Raw genomic sequence first — 17420 nt, 5'->3', positions numbered from 1 at the left:
TAATGTCCATTTTTTTAAATGCACCACACATTAGAGGTTTTCATTTATCATTATCCAAACAAAACAGTTTAGGCCTGACGCGGAAGCGGTGGCCTGAGGTGGGAACTGCCCGGTGGGACCATGAGGGGCTGCTCCTTGGGCCCGGTGCCACATCTGTCCCCAATACCTCAAAACACACAAGGGTTAGGTGCTTGTGGCGTATGTATTTTCCTCATCTTTCAACCCCTCTGTTTGTGCTACCTCCCCCCTTATATATATATATATTTTTTTTTTTCTTCCTTCCTCTATTCTAACCGTATGAATTTATCTAAATGTATCTATTAATTGGATTACCTACTGTTAAACATGTATGCATTACTCTAAATAACCCCTCATTCTTTACACACAAATACACTGTATTTATTATCTGTTTGTCTTATCAGTTTTCTGTTTTGTTATTTACCACATGCACATAGAGTCACTTTCTGTGTTTGCACAAAAAACAGATTGTATTTGAGGCTGAGTATTAAACTGAATCACATCTGAAGTGAAGTTTGATGTCAAAGATGTCTGATCTGATTCTGCATACAACACTCATCTACTGTCAGACTCTCTACACACATTTAAAACAAGTCTCCTTAGCATAAAATCAACCCTGGTCAAATACTAACTAATCCTGACAAATACATTTAGAAATCTTAAAACTTTTCAATAAAACACACACACACACACACACACACACACACACACACATTTATCACAGAGATGGCACCTGGCCTTCTGCATGTAGTGATCGACATCCATCACAACAGATTCCAAATCAGGAATTCCAATCTAAAAGTCTGAGGAATGTTTTGTGTGATAAGTCAATCAGATCACCATCAGGTCTGCTGTAAAAACCCAATGGACTCTGATCACAGCCACATTCATTGTTACAGATCTGATGAGATTTAAGCACAACATCTCAAGATGCTTTCAGCTCCTGCACATGCAGCTCTAATACACTTAAAAATCCATTACCTGAATTCACCACCAGATAATCATCTTTGGATTTTACCAGATTTAGCTTTAAAAATGACAGCAGTTTACTGTAGAAGCTACAGCAGTGTGATACATAGTATTAAAATCTAAAATATGAAAGCAATCATTGTCAGGACTCTGCCATAAGAGTCTTGTTTTATATTTGTTTTATTGTGATGGCAGGGTTCTGACAGTCTCTTGTTTTATGTGGAGGCTCATGGCCTTCTGTATTGGGTCATGTGTCTCGTTCCTAGTGCCCGCCCCCTTGTTCTCCTTGTTAATTATTCATTATTGGTTATCCCTCTCACCTGTGTTGCCCTCGTTTCGTTCCCCTATTTAATCTCCTCTCGTCTCTTGTCTTGTTCTGGTTCATTGTGTTCACATGTGTCATGTTATGCTGTTCTTGTTGTTCATTCAATTTAGTTTTTTTATTCTTGTTAATCAAGTTGTGTCAGTGTATTGTATAATCATGTTTGATGTAGTTTTGCCCCCTCGTGGGCTCTTTGTTTCATGTCTGATGTAATAAATGTTCCATGTTCACTCCCCGATATCGTCTGCGCTTGGGTTCTCTTGTCCTCTGTCCCAAACCCTGACAATCATGTTGTAATTTTATTATAATTAATTGTGTTGGGGAAAGTTACTTTTAAAAGTAATGCAGCCATTACAATATTAAGTTACTCCCAAAAAAAGTAACTAATTGCGTTACTTAGTTACTTTTCATGGAAAGTAATACTTATGTTACTTTTTACTTTTCTTTTGCGTTACTTTTTCTTGGCTGAGGCTTGATCTCTTTCAGGCCTTGCAGGTGTTTTTATGACTGAAAAGTTCTGCATTCAGAAATTGCATATTTCTTCACAAATATGTCGAGCTCTGCCCTGCCATCTCGGTTTCTGACTCAAACTGTTCCCACACAGGCGTGTACGCATAGAGTGCATAATGTGACTATGTTTAGTTTAATTCAATAAAAACTAAACCCTAAACTAAAATAGTAACTTGCATTACTTTTTTTTAAAAGTAACTCAAATATTAATGTGTACATTTAAAGAGTAATGTGTTACTTTACTCGTTATTTCAGAAAAGTAATATTATTACGTAATGTAGGTTACTTGTAATGTGTTACCTCTAACACTGATAATTAAGCTTAACTCTCACATACTGACACATTGACTATAGGGTCGTATACATTTATTAATGAAAAACCTCACTGTCATTTACCTCTGAACTATTCATTAGTTGAGTATTACTAGTTTATTATTATTATTCTTTGTTTTTACCATAACCAGAGGAGGCCACCTTGTGTGTTTCTCATTCATCACAATCTTAGCAGATGAGACTTCATTAAATATTATGAGGCGGTCAATGTGAAGAACACAACTTTCATTCATTTCCAGAAGACTGAATTACATGTAGAAACTCTGATCTTATGATGTGAAGAAAACCTCTGTGTTTGTTTGTTTGATTGATTGATTGCATGTTTGTGTGTATCTACATTAATAACAAGAGCTGTTTCTCATACAGTAACAGTGATGTTTTGCCGAGTAATCGCTTTAGTCACTGTGCCGGCACCTCTCAAGGACTCTAAACCACCAAGTCCTTCGATTGTCTTCAGAACACATTTTTAGATATTTTTTTAATGAAAACCGGGAGGCTTGTGTCTGACCCATAGACTGCATTTTGATTGAACTACTGATGGCACATGGACCTTTTTGGCGATGTCTTTCATTTTTTTCTGTGCTTGATTTATGATCAAATTGTAATTTTGGGGTGAACTTGACCCTTTAATAGCAGAAGAACTTCTAAAAGCTGCCTGTTTGTTCAGCTGACGCAACTCAAACCTCAGCAGCAAATCCTTTTAAGAGGGTTCTGGTCTGAACTGTTTATTTAATGTTCTTTTACTTTGAAAATGAGATGTTTGCCATTTCTCCTAACCAGACACAATGAGACAAAAACCACCTGAAAGACACGAAATCCACCCACCTGAGAGAAGTTCAGGCCGTTCAGCGGATGACACTGTTCCTCAACCTTCTCCACAGCTCCGGTTTTCTTTTTCATCCTCTCTGCTTCCTGAGCGAGATAAAGGTCCAGCACGGGAACTCCACGAGTCTTAATGTCGGCCTCGGTCAGAGAGTTCACCATCAGCATCACCCACACCGGCCTCTTGCGCTCCCAGTTTCCCGCTATAGCGTTGAACAGATAGTCTGCGTAAAGGCCTTTGCCTCTCTGGTCCGGTGTGATCCAGGACTGCATCATCAACTTGACGTAGTCCAGGTGTCTCTTAAGACGACGGTAAATGTCTCTGGGCAGCAGGTCTTGCAGATTTTCCCCCTGCGGCAGCAGCTGACAGCTGGTCAGTGCCGATATGGTGTACGGGTCCGTCAGGTCCAGCTCAAAGTACACGATGTTGCTCTCCTGAAACGCCTTTTTGGAGTTCTCTGGGATGTGGTCCCACACGCGGGTGTACGGGACATGAATAGTGCCATAAAAATAAGAAGGGGGGTCTCGTTTTATAGTCCACAGGAAAGAGTTGAGCTCACTTTGCTAAAACAGAGAGACAAAACTTTCAGTTTATTCTGATAATGTGCCTCATTTCTCTGATCTTATATAAACAAGTAACTTTAACATATGACAAAAATATACAGAAGGTGTGTGTGCGTGCGTGTGTGTGTGTGTGTGTGTGTGTGTGTGTGTGTGTGTGTGTGTGTGTGTGTGTGTTTAAAGCAGCGGCAGGTGTGAAATGTAGGAAGTGAGTGTAATGTGTGTGTATTCAGAAGTTAATTATGTATTAAATAGCAGTTAATATGTAATTAGTCCAACACTTGAGTGGCTGTCATGAAGATTAAGGAGAATCCACATTCAGAGACTCATGAGAGTCATTATCATCTGACCTGTCTCACACTTTAGAAAGCAGCTGACAGACAGACAGACAGTATTGTCTAATATACAGTTGTTGTTAGCATGTTAAAAAAGCACTTTTTATGTTTAACAAAATCTTTCTGTAAACTTAAAAGTCAGAAAATTAGACATAGTTTGTTTTACTTTCTTCTATGCAACACTGTGCTTTAGATTTAGTTCAGATGCTCTCCAGACTACATTTCAGGTTAAAGTTACGGTGGATTGTGTTCTGCTTTTACACAAACTTTCATTACTGACGCTGCAACAAACTGACATCAATAACGCCTACATTCATTCAAACTAGCAACTTTATTCACGATATAAAGCTTCATAGATATTATTTTATATATTCCTCTATGTGATCCCTGTTTATGACAAACTGAAGTTGTTTTGAAGAGTTATTAAAGCACTTACTTTTCTATTGAGATCACAGTTGGTTGAGTCTCTGAACTCTTTAGCTCGTAACATCACAATGAAGCAGGTTTGAAGAAGTGCGCTCCAGTGTAGCATCATCATCATCATCATCATCTCTACTGAAGACTAAACTCATCACAACATCACACGCACGAGCTTCATCCTGCACAGGAGCCACGCGGAGCACCTACAACATTTCTCCATTGTGTCTCCATCAGGTTCTCTCACACACTGTCATACACACACAAACACGTCTCAAAAACTTCCACTGAGATCCTGCACACGCGCTTCACTTCACACAGATCTTAAATAAGAAACACACACCCTGATACACAAACACACACACACTGATACAAACACACGCGTGGAAAACAGTGACGCGCAACAAGTTTTCAGCGCGTGTATGTGACTTTCCCTCAAACAAATGAACCGATTTAACCCAAAAGCAGTCCCTCCACACGAGCTCGATCTCTCTCTCTCTCTCTCTCTGTGTGTGTGTTTGTGTGTCGGGGGGGTTGCTTTACCTTCCCCCAGCCTTTCACTCCACTCATTCACCCCCACGCGGGGCAAATACTGTGAGTGAAGCATCAGCAGGACTGAAACACTTTGTGTGATGTTGAGATGTTGTGCAGGTGATGAAATACTGAAGTGGATTCACATGAATATTCAACAGCACATTAGACATCATAAAGACAACTAAAATGTTTCTGTTTAGTAGTTTTAAATCTATTCTTTTTTAAATTTCTGAACAAAACAAAAACAAAAAATACTGTTACAATATAATCATATATTTTTTAAATCATTGTGTAAGAAAACAACAGGCTTTAAACAAACAAGCACATTTATACTGAATAATGGAGATTTAAACACAAAGACTGTTCTCATTACTGTAAAATTATTACAAATGTGTAATGTGTGTATATTTAGTAACAACGTTTTGTTTGCTCTAAGAACTAATAATATTATATGAAGTCTTTAAAAAACTACTGCATTATCAAGCGCGTGTCAGAGTTTTCTAAACATCACGGTGAGTGACCCTCGTACCTGGCACGTGAACAGAGCAGACTTTAGCGCCCCCGTGTGGTGATTCGGAATTGAGCAGAATAATTTGCTTTGCTTTACTTGTATCAAAATAATATTTTGGAATTTGTACAATTGATACTGTATTTAATTAAACAGTGTTTTATTTATTATTATATATACTTATTTTAGTGACATCAACGCAGTTTTCTTGTAAGTGTTACGCACAGAGAAGTATTTGATGATTCGTCAATCGTATCTGTGCTGTGCTGTGTGCTTACTTCACTCTTCAGAAATGCATTGAAAAGTTTTTCATCTGAAGGAAGAAAATTGCAAAACCAAACAAGAAGCCAACGGCTACCTGCACACACACAGATGCTGATGAGAGGAAGATGAAGATGAAGCAGCTCTTAAACATCTCATCTGCTGCTGATGAAGGTGAACATGTTTCAGACACACATCTGAATCACATGCACAATAATAGATAGACAGAGCTCAGAAGATTTTTACTAATCAATTGATAACCTATATAAATACTGCTTAGTTCATACTATGACGTTTATAAAGTATCCAAATTTGTATATGTTTATGGATCATTGTAAATGTCAACATAATAATACTGATTTAGTTTTTTTTACCAAAGAGGATAAACTATTTGACTCAAACAAAATATAAACAAACAAGAGAAAATGCCTTACCCATTACAGCAAATATGATCTCCAAATATGATGAAATATGATCTTCCGAAGGATGAAATTAAGAAACTGCCTTCTTTGTACAAACAATGAAATATTTTACAAGACACCAACAGAACATATGGTAAAAATATGCATTTATTTCCAGTTACAGGAAACAGTCAAAACACAAAGGAACACAGAAAATGTTTTGAACTCAAACCTTCAGAAGAGAAAGTTTAAAACATCACAGGAAACTTTAAGTCAAGCATGGCCAAACATTTACCAGGTTGATAGATGTAAAAATATTATAATATTACCCCTGGAAAAAAAAATAGTATATCATGACGTCAAATGATACATTATAAAATAATACTAATAATAGTCTTTTAGATTATTGATATTTTATTGCACATGGCACTTAATAATGATCTATTTGAGAGATGCTTGCCATTCATTAAGAACTGCTGTATCATTTAAAAAATACTTTTAATAAACTAAGACGATCGGCTGCATGGGAATCGTTTCAGATGTCACTTCAGACGTTACTTTTTGTTTTATGGTGGTAAATATCCTAAATACCATATCATATCATATCAATCATATCATATATGTATATCTTAATCAGAGTCGTCTGGAACGTAGCATAGGAAGGCATGGCGTGACGTCACGAGTAAACAGCGGGACGCGGGGTTTCTTCTTCTTCTTCGTCGTCGTCGTCGTCGTCGCCCTGCTTATGGCCGCCAGACCCGATGGTTCACAAACGAGATAAACTTTCAGTTTTATCAAGAATATTGGGTAAATTACACCTCAAACATTAAACAATCACAGAAAATATAAATATATCACACACTGTAACTGCTGCTGTCGGCCTTTCAGATAAACTCACGAAATTAAGTTAATTCTATTTTGAAAACTGTTTGGCTACTTATTCGGTTTTTGCTCAAAGTCTAAAGCAGTTTTAGTACATGTGTAAAGTCCTTATATTGTGCTGCTGATGAATCATGTGTGTAGTGTAACCTCATGTTGTGTTCTGAATGTGCGTGTGTGTCTCTGTGTGTGTCTGTTTGTGTCTGGGTTTGATGATGTTTTAATGAACTCTTGAACAGCACAAACACTATATACTTTATAAGACTTTAACTTGAATGTTAAAGTTTTGTCTGTTTGTCTTAGATGTTTTTCTGATGAGGTCTGCGGCTGATATACAGTAGGTACAGCGGTGGTCTAATGGTTAGAGAGTCAGAGTTGTAACCCAGAGAGGTCAATAGGAACAGGAAGTGACTGAAGTGTTTCTTTCTTTCTCTCAGGTTAGGTGTTTACTGGGTGCTGCTGTGAGATTTGATCTTTGATGGGAATTTATCTGTTTCATTTCTGCTAAAAGTGATTCTGTATAAGGTCTCTGATTGATGATGTGAAGCAGGTGTGTGTTAGACCTCAGGCTGTGTTAATTTTCTCAGGTTGGGTTTTGGGTTTGCGAGCTGATTTAATTTGACACTCTTTATTAAATCAAATGCATTCCGTTCAGTTTTTATTTTCTGTCTCATACAGTCTACTGATGTCTCTTATGCAGACTACACAATGCTTGTAGTGTTAACTACTACTCTTTACAACAGAAAGACTAGACTAGTGGTCACTAACTCTTCCCTCCTGCTAACATTAGATCCGACCCTACTTCAGCTCTAGATATTTAAATAACAAATTCTGTCACATCTGACAATGAAGCATTTTAATACAGAGCTTTAAAACCCTGTGAAATAAAAGCGATATGATGGTATTGATACTGTTAAGTGAAATAATGCAACAGAGGTTTGTGGAGTTATGGAAACATTACTTCTGTCTTGTTGATCTTTCCAAGAGAGACTACCACACCAAAGTGGAAAAGATGAATACAGGCCAAGTACTGGAGTAAGCATAAGCTATCATTCATCAGATAATTTACTACATTTACAGGAGTCAGACACTAGTTTCATCCAGTGTAAGAATTGAGGGGGGCTGCGGCGGTCCTCGACCTCTTATAAGCACAAAAATATACAGTCATGGCCAAAAGTGTTGGCACCCTTGGTAAATATAAGCAAACAAAGCTACAATGTTTCTTCTTTTAAGCTTTAATTTAAATAAATTACAAAAATATGATGCTTTATTGAAGTAAAACAATTGAAAATGGGGGGGTTTTCAAGTATAACCCCTTGAGATGAACCATCTCATTTTCGAACCATCCCTTTACAGTACAAGAAACTTTATGAAATAAATGTTTTTTTTATTCACCCTGGACACAATAATTGTCATCAGAAACATGATGTTATCCTGTCATGGGGAATAAATATTAAGGAACACAAACCCCAAGTCCCTTTAATCATTCATCACAGTTGATAAAACCAACTTGGAGAATCATTGAAGTGGACAAAGACTCTCCAAGGATCACAGATGGAGAACTTCAGAAATCAGTTGAATCCTGATGTCAGAAAGCTTTAAAAATAAATCAATAAAAGAAAACAAGCACCTCCATAACAACAAGTTGTGTGGGACACAGTTTAAGAAATCATCTTTTCTTATGCAAAAACAAACTTCAGTATATTCATGTGCTGAACTGTGACTTTAAACTGAACTGAGATCTGCGTTCATATGAACATAAAAGAGTTTTTCTGGCAGCAGGAACACAAGATGACTTTAGTGCACACAATGTCTACGCTTACCACCAGACCTTCATTGTTTTGAACCTAATTTTGTACCAGACATGTTCCTGGACATCTTATTAGGATGCATTGCGTCATGGATTATATCAAATACTAACAGATAGAAAAGTCAAAATCTTACGTGCTCTGCTAGAAATCTCATAATGAGTCGTGATTCAATCTTTCAAGACATTGGTTGAAAACAAACATCAAAATAATAAATGGATCACTGAGCACAAAATCAAGGTTCATCGCAGTTCCCTGAGCTGACGCATACAGAAAATGACTGAAGAGGAGAAAGCAGCAACATATGAAGGGTCTGGAGGAATCATCTAAGATCACTTTAACCTCATCATCAGACATTATAATACACATCTGTTATCTATACACATGGAGAGGAAAGGGGTGCCAATAATTATGTCCATGGCTGTATATTAGGAGATCTTCTGGTTTTTATTAAAATTAAAATACGACATGATTTTACATTCTTGTGCTGCGCTACCACAAAGTGATACTGTCCATTATTTGTCCCAATTTCACAATAAACTCATCCAAAAGATTTCTGAATGAAATAAATGTCAATTCTCAGGTGCACCTCATGCTGTTTTCTGGAGAAAATGACAGATTGTAAGATTTAGGATTGGGTTAGGGACTTTTAAAAATTATTCTCAAATTATTCCCACTAATTTGAGGGGTAAAAATGGTTAGGGTTTGAGTTAAGGGTCATTTTGGGTCAAATATTGTTCCAGGACCAACAAAATGTTGATTCATGATAACATCTTACTTTGTCAAATCACAGCAACCCTATAATGACGGGGGGAGGGCTTGACCGGAGGGGTGGGGCTTAGCTAGGGGACCCCCCAAATCTTTGACATAATTTGAACATTGGTTCCATCTGCTTGATGACATCATACATAATAATAAGTGATGACTGATCCTGCAGCAGCATGTAGTCTGACGTGTTTCTTGTCTACGACACCACAATGTTTTTTTAGTCTGACACAGCGATTATGGTATGAGTGTTACAGTCACTCGCTGTCTTGTACTGTCTGACTCTTGTTGTCTGTCTTACAGTCTCTTTAATTCTCTTGTACATGTTGTCCCATTTTCTCACTTTTCTCCTTATGTCTCCTGCAGTCTCACGATTATCTCAGCCTGTCTCTGGTTGACATCAGACTCAAATCACAAGTGAAATGTTTGCCATGGCCATCTATGAATCTTTGCCGTTATGAAAGTGCCGCTCTGGGACTTTTGAATTGATTTCTCTGCGGCACATGACCTATATCTGTCTCTCCCAACAACCCATCCATCCTGTGAGAAATCACACTTTACTCTTGACTAATATGTGTCTTACACTGTTACCATGGTAATTCTCCTCAGCCTCATGACCCATTACAGCCCACAGTGAGTGACATCACTGGTGTTTCTGTAGCTCAGTCGGTTCAAAGGTTATGGTTTGGATTCTCAATCTGTAGGCTTAAAGTAATGTACACACCTTCAGTGCGCTCTAAACCGCTTTGACACTTTTAGCACTTAATAAATGTTTACTATGTGTAACATGGATATTAGGGGACTGTTTTAAAGTGCTTACAGATTGTAAAAGTCTGTACATTTCTACAAATAAAGAAGAGAGAAATGTCCTCCTTATGTTTTCATTCACAACATATGCTTGAGTAAAGTGTTAATGAGAATTGATGTATATTAATGGATCTGTGTACACATAAATGAAGATAGCTCATCTTGTGTTTGTTTTTATGTTTTTACACTCAACAGGGGGCGCTGTCGATCCATCACATCATCAACTCGCTGCACACAATAAAACTGATGGCTGTCCACTTATACCAGGTTAGTTATATGTGGGTATCTGTCATTTAACTAGTTCACAATCACAGGTGAAGTTTAAATGTGTGGTATTGTGATAGGGTTAGTAGTGAGCTCAACAGACTATAAAGTTTTTGTGATGATAAAGGTTTTACTCTAGTGAACCGTGGTCAGTTTATCTAAACTCTGATATTATTTTATTAGCTGAATAAATGTATAAAAGCACAACAACAATGATTTTTGGTTTATCATTTAACATCACAAATTAAATGAGAGATATATTTGGCCTGTAATTGTTCTGCCGTGACTTCTGCTGGTGATTGTAAACCTTCAGGTCATTTCTAATTGGGTAAAGTGACCTTTTTATAGCATCTTAATAATATTTTAAACATATAGTCAATATAAAAAATGACAAAATATATGATCTACAGATTCACACAAAGCTGATGTTTATATCATGACATAATTGGGAATTCTGAGTTTTTAATCGAATAAATCTAAATATTGATCAATCGGCATTATATTATATATGAGTATTTATTAAATAATACATTGGACATTTCTCTACCAGTTTTGTGAATTATGAGATCTACAAAAGATGGATGTAGTGCAAACGTGATGTTTTAAAGAACAGTCTTATCATAACAATCTTTCATATATGGTGTACAGTACACTTACTATGACTTGTCTAGGTAGGCAGGTAACTAAAGCTTTAACCAGACCTGTAGTGTAGTGTGCTTGTTGATGTGTTATGAAGATGTGAAGTGAAGGTGATGTCATTCCAGCAGAGATTAACATCATGTTGGACTGCAGCAGGTGTTGCCATCTCATAACATTGAGCTAATTAATATGTGCGTGTGTGTGTGCGTGCGTGCGTGTGTGTGGTCACGCTGGACTGAACACTTAATATTCACTCAGCCGTATTCATGATGTCAACATTAATCGCCCATTTATAATGGAGTCTGCTGCAAAACGGCCCTGAGTGACACAGGAGGATTAAAGACGGTCCAAATTAAACCTCACACCACAAAACGTGCTTGACGTCTTATAGTAAAAAAACTCTTAATACAACATATAATATTATATATAACATTAAAGGATACAAGAGAGTCATGTATGAGTCATATACATTTATCAGTTTCAGATGTTGAAGTTAGACACTTTTCACTAAGAGTCAAATAAATCAAGCAGAATTTAAGTAACATATATCAGTAAATGAAGATTGTTGTTAGTAGACATCATCATGACACACAGAAGAGCAGACAGATTCACAGTATAGTATAGTTTCAAGTGTCTTATATAAAAGAGTCATTTGTGCACTGAATACTTGACATTTATTAGAAATATTACATCGATCAAGCCCCTAAAATGTCATCTGAGTTTGCATGTGTGTGTGCGTGTGTGTGTGTGTGTGTGTGTGTGTGTGTGTGTGTGTGTGTGTGTGTGTGTGTGTGTGTGTGTGTGTGTGTGTGTGTGTGTGTGTGTGTGTTGTTTCTTAAAGTGTTCTGGTAGCTTTTCGCAGTTAATACTTTAATTAGACGAGGTGATAGATGAACACTTTCATTTTTGCCAACAGATTAATGGAAACTATATGAAATGATTTAACTTCTCAACAGTATAAGAGCAGTTTTCCCAACGTGCATTATTGCAAAGCACCTTTACAGAGATCATTTTTATACATGAAATTTATGCAGAAACATTTTTTATATAAAAAAGCAAAAATTATTTGCAACATGTGAGCAGATTAAGAGCAACAGTGGCAGAGAACAAAAGCACAAAATTACAAGGTGCTAAAAAATCTGTCATTAAGATTATAGTTGAGCAGTAATAATGAAGATATTAAAAGAGAATACTAATAGATGATCTTTATGCAGCTGTTGTCTTTTATAGTATATGTGTTTGTCACCATGTAGTTTGAAGTGATATTGCTTAATACACAAGTAATGTGTAACATTTAAAAAACATCATTATTATTAGTTTGTTGCTTTTATTTACACACACACACACACACACACACACACACACACACACACACACACACACACACACACACACACACACACACACACACACACACAGCATCAAAATGATTCTCCTGATACACTCCCATTCAAAGCATGCTGGGAATTTAAAACAAAGACATCTTCTGAAGAACGTTGCCTCTTTGATTGTTGTGCTTAAGATGCAGTTGTTGCTTCTACTTTCAAATTCAATTCAATTAAATTTTATTTATATAGCGCTTTTCACAATTTGGTAATTGTATCAAAGCAGCTTTACATAATAGATGCAGTGAAAAGCACAGAAAATCGACAGATAGCACAACATAATAAACGATAGCACAAGCAGTTAAATTTGCTACGGCTATAAATCAACATTATAAGCAAACGTATTACTAATGTAACGTATAGAAGTTAAGCCCAAAAAGGCTGCCTCCCCGGGTTGAAAAACCCCCTAGGAGAAAAAAACCCCGGAATTTTAGCCGGGTAGGTAAAAAAAGTCATAGGAGGAAAAAACCCTTGGGAGTTATATATATATATACACATTGAAACAGAAGGAGATTAAGCGGAGATTAAGCGGAGATTAAGCGGGTTCTGCCGGTGGTCTTTGGTCAGGCATCAGCTAGACATCACGTTGAAGAACAGCTAGTAGATCAGTTGTGTGCCGACTTTCACATGTACCGGAACTGGATCTGTTTGTCTCGTCCTCGGGATCAAGGACGAGACAGGGAGAGAGAAACAAAATCTTATTAGCGTAGGGGCCTAAATAGCTACAGATTTTAAGTTATGGCCATTTAAGCCTGTAAACAAGCAAATAAATATACTCTTATACTCTTTCAGCCTTTCTTGTCTTTTGCTTAAAAGAAAAAAATATAATCAGTACATCACTAGTTGTCCTGTAGTCTTGATGTTTGTGTAGTAGTTGATTTCCTTTGACCCTGCTGTTGAAGTCCCAGTAAATGATTATATCATTCTGAGTGACTGCTTGTACGTCATCTTGTGTTATTTACCAATTGTCCCCACAAAGATAGGAATACCAGTGTTTTTGTGACAACATTTTGATGTCCCCATGAGGAAACAAGCTTATAAACATACAGAATGATGTTTCTTGAAAATGTGAAGTAGTAAAATGGTTTCTGTGATGGTTGGGGTTAGAGAATGGGGTAGGTAAGGGGAATAGAATATACAGTTTGTACGGTATAAAATGCATTACGTCTATGGAATGTCCCCATAAAACATGGAAACCAGAATGTGTGTGTGTGTGTGTGTGTGTGTGTGTGTGTGTGTGTGTGTGTGTGTGTGTGCGCGCGTGCGTGCGTGCGTGTGGTGCGGGGGTCATACTAACAGTATAAAACGTATGCATTGACTGACCTGTGGTGGGGTGTAGAGAGACACAAGAAGATTTATTCCTGCTGTCAGAAGAGAAGCGCTACGTTCACAACAACCTCTTATAGTATTTCTCCACATATATATATGTAGTATAAATATGTCAGTCAGTGTCAAGTCCTGCTTCATCTGTACAGCATACCATCAGAGTAAAACTGTATCCCACAATTCAACAAATTTCTTCTTTGTGGGACTCCAATAATACACAAAATGCTGTTAATGTGCAAAAGAATGATGATAAATAGATGTCTGTCAGTAAAGTAAATGAAACATACAGTCATGTTTGAAGAGTTTATTATTGATCAATGTCTTCTGTTTCATGTAATAGTATGGATGTAAACAGTACAATATTGTACGGTTGTATTTTATTCTGAACAACACACACACACATCAGATTAAATGTCACCCTTGTGCCGTCTGATTTTGGGATATTTTGGCCTGCTGAGGCTCTCATTGATTCTCGATTAAATGGAAAAGTGTTTAAAGTACGCGGCCTCCGTCCTGCATGTTTTACAAGAGCAAATTAATAGCAGCTGCGGCGGTGTCATGCATGAGAGCGTTTAACATGCGTTTGTCATTAGGTATAAATAAATAACACACTTGCAGTCCTGCAGAGATGTTAACGCAAAACGAATTATTTTCCTTTACCATAGCAACAGGCCTCTGAGAACGTCGTTCCCCATGGACGAGCAGCCAAATGGAGGAGCGTTTTTAAACTCGTTCTGTGTTCTGCATGGTTTCTTCTGATGCTCTCACACTAAAATTGGGGGTTTTAATAGCAGCACCATGTCTCATGTTCTGCTGTTTACTGTCCTGCTGTTGAGTCTTCACTAGAGATCGCCTCTATGTCCTGAGACTTTACTGTTCAAATAATGAATTAACCTTCTTAAAGTTTACTTTCAAACTTATCATGACATAATTTCCACCTGATAAACACAGTTATACAGATAACAGACAGAGAAATGACATGAATATAACAAACAGGAAATACATCACATGACCTCATAGACATTTACTGCACAGATACTTCATATTGAAAATCATTATGAGGTTTGTAATTGTGTTTGGTCGCACATTTGTTTTATATCATAACTTTGATCAGTTGGATTAAGTGTTATTATTATCTCTGATGTCCAAACATTTCTGACACCCAATGCAGTTTTACATTACTGTTGTTGTTTGTTTATGTAAATGAGCTCTGTTGCAATTGGCTGATCTTATAGCTGGTTGTGACGGTATAATTAGGGTTGGATTTAATTTTTTGTATTTTTCAGGATTGAGAGGAGTTTTGATTCTTACAGTATTGTTGTTTTCTTTCTCTTCATCTGTCTGTGGTTTCATACTCAGTCGTAGCCTGCCGGTTAGAGAGTCGGCCTTGTAACTCGAGAGTTGTGCCCTTGAGCAAGACACCTTAACCCCAAGAGATGACTGCCCACTGCTCCGGGTGTTTCTGTGTTCACTACTAGTACTCACTAACATGGGTTTTATGCAGAGGTCACATTTGAAGTATGTGTTGCATACTTGACAAACACGTCATACTTTTACTTTCACTTGCACACACACACACACACACACACACACACACACACACACACACACACACACACACACACACACACACACACACACACACACACACACACACACACACACACACACACACACACACACACACACACACACACTACAGGCAAAACATCTCTAATAATTGCATACATTATTCATATTAACCTCTTAAGAGCTGGTGTGTCTACATAATATTTAATTCTCTGTAACTGACACCCGTTGTACACAAACGTGGACAATTAAACTGCTTCATTTATTTGGTTATTATATTTGTTGGTTCTTTTAACCCCAAATATAGCTGAAAGAAATCTGAAATGCAAGCCAAACCAAAACTCGGTTCTTAGGAGGTTAATACTGAAGAAGTGGATTCCTGATATCTGCCTCCTTTTACTTTTAGGGGCGGTTTCTCAGACAGTGATTAGTTTAAGACAGGACTAGGCCTTCGTATAATTATGAAATATAACTAGTTTTAACAAACATGCCTTACTAAAAACATTATTGGTGTACATTTTGAGGCAAAACAAAGGGCACTGATGTATTTTAAGAGATGTCAGTGCAAGATATTTTCAGTTTGGACAGATCTTAAAAATGTTTCAGTCTAAGATTTAATCTAATCCCTGTCTGGGAAACCACCCCATAGTCTTTTAACCCTTGTGGGTTGTTCACAGTTAACAGCCACTAAATTAAACGGCTGTAAAAATGTAGCCTATCAGATTTTTTTTTTTCACATTTTTTGCATAAATGTGTTAATCAATCTCAGTACTGATCAAAACTACCAAATGTTTACAAAACATGCCATGATTTTAACTCTTTAATTCCAAGTTCATAAGTGATGTTAAAAAAAAACAAAATGACAGATTTTTTATATATAAAAGTGATTGTGGATTGGATTTTGTAAAACCTTTTTTACAGTCTTGGGCATGTCAAAAAATGGTTAAAAAAAACATTGGCTTTGATGCATTTTTTTTTCTCCCTCTTTACTGTTTTTGCCCCATTGACTTCTATAAAGCCATGACATCATATAATCATGCATTCTTGATTGTTGGTGATTTTTTTCTTTTGCAAAGAGGTAAAATTTGTCATTTTTACTGTTGATCAACATGTGGCGCCATTAACCCTTTAGTAGACCTGTGCAAAAACAAAGCTTAATTTCTGGTTTGTATATTCAGTCGAGTTTGTGTGTGTGTGTGTGCGTGCTTGTGTGTGTGTGTGTTTGTGGTCACAGGTCATTTTGTGCCTAAACTCGGACTGCTTGATGTCATACTGTTACTCAAACTAAATGAACTGGATATCCATGTGTGTAATGCTGCGTTCCAGGCAGGTTTTTAAACCCGTGAGTTACGACTTCAAAACCACGACTCACGACCCTATGCGTTCCAGGCAGCCTGTAACTCGTGTTTTTACAACCTTCTACCGGTGAAAGTGCATTGGAACGGCAGTCAAACCCGTGACTTCCCACCTGTGAACTCGTACTAGATCGATGTACTCCCAGTTCAGAGTCGTGAGTCGTGATTTTGAAGTCGTGAGTTACGGGTTACAGGTTGCCTGGAACGCAGCATAAGTTCTCTAAGTTTATCTACATCTTAACCAATCAGAATCATGAAGTTTGAAATAATGAGTTTAATTATCTCTGTTAGAGTAGAAATATCTTTCTTCTTCTGCGCTTTTTTATCATCACTGATCAACGGGTCTTAACTGTATATCCCCTACAATACGCACATGTGAATCTTTCACACATATACCGCCTAATTCACAACACGTTATACGTACATTTGTTCCTAACCTTGTTTTAATTTTGATGAATTTAGAGTATTATTTAAGTTTAGTCATTTCCATAGTACACGCCGCTTGTCCAGAGGATCTTAAGTGTATAATTATAGTATGTGACTGCAGTATATGAAGAGTTTGGTTCCAAAACGCAATAAATGCCATTTTTGAAAAAAATGAGTTACTGCCAGAATCAGTATTATATCAGGTCA

At 37.1% G+C, this 17420-nt stretch overlaps 2 protein-coding genes across 5 annotated transcripts in view; one reads left to right on the top strand and one right to left on the bottom strand.

Moving 5' to 3' along the window:
• Window positions 1–4806, bottom strand: part of trabd2a (TraB domain containing 2A) — a 33227-nt gene extending 28421 nt beyond the window's left edge. The window contains exons 1-2 of the mRNA XM_055198068.2: window positions 4306–4806; window positions 2977–3537 (exon numbers count right to left, since the gene is read on the bottom strand). Coding sequence (XP_055054043.2) covers window positions 2977–3537; window positions 4306–4419 — 675 coding nt within the window. The 5' untranslated portion in view covers window positions 4420–4806. The remainder of the gene's footprint in view (window positions 1–2976; window positions 3538–4305) is intronic.
• Window positions 4807–6704: 1898 nt separating this feature from the next.
• The window catches only part of dcc (DCC netrin 1 receptor), a 252392-nt gene continuing 241676 nt past the window's right edge, over window positions 6705–17420 (top strand). For all 4 annotated transcript variants that reach the window (XM_073860302.1, XM_073860301.1, XM_073860300.1 and 1 more), the window contains exons 1-2: window positions 6705–6797; window positions 10445–10516. In XM_073860302.1, the coding sequence (XP_073716403.1) occupies window positions 6752–6797; window positions 10445–10516 (118 nt within the window). In that variant the 5' untranslated portion in view covers window positions 6705–6751. The remainder of the gene's footprint in view (window positions 6798–10444; window positions 10517–17420) is intronic.

The sequence above is a fragment of the Misgurnus anguillicaudatus genome, chromosome 22 (genome assembly GCF_027580225.2).
Source record: "Misgurnus anguillicaudatus chromosome 22, ASM2758022v2, whole genome shotgun sequence".
In the NCBI taxonomy this organism is placed as follows: domain Eukaryota; kingdom Metazoa; phylum Chordata; class Actinopteri; order Cypriniformes; family Cobitidae; genus Misgurnus; species Misgurnus anguillicaudatus.
Note: the sequence above shows the minus strand (reverse complement) of the source record. Positions and strands in the feature narration are given on the sequence as shown.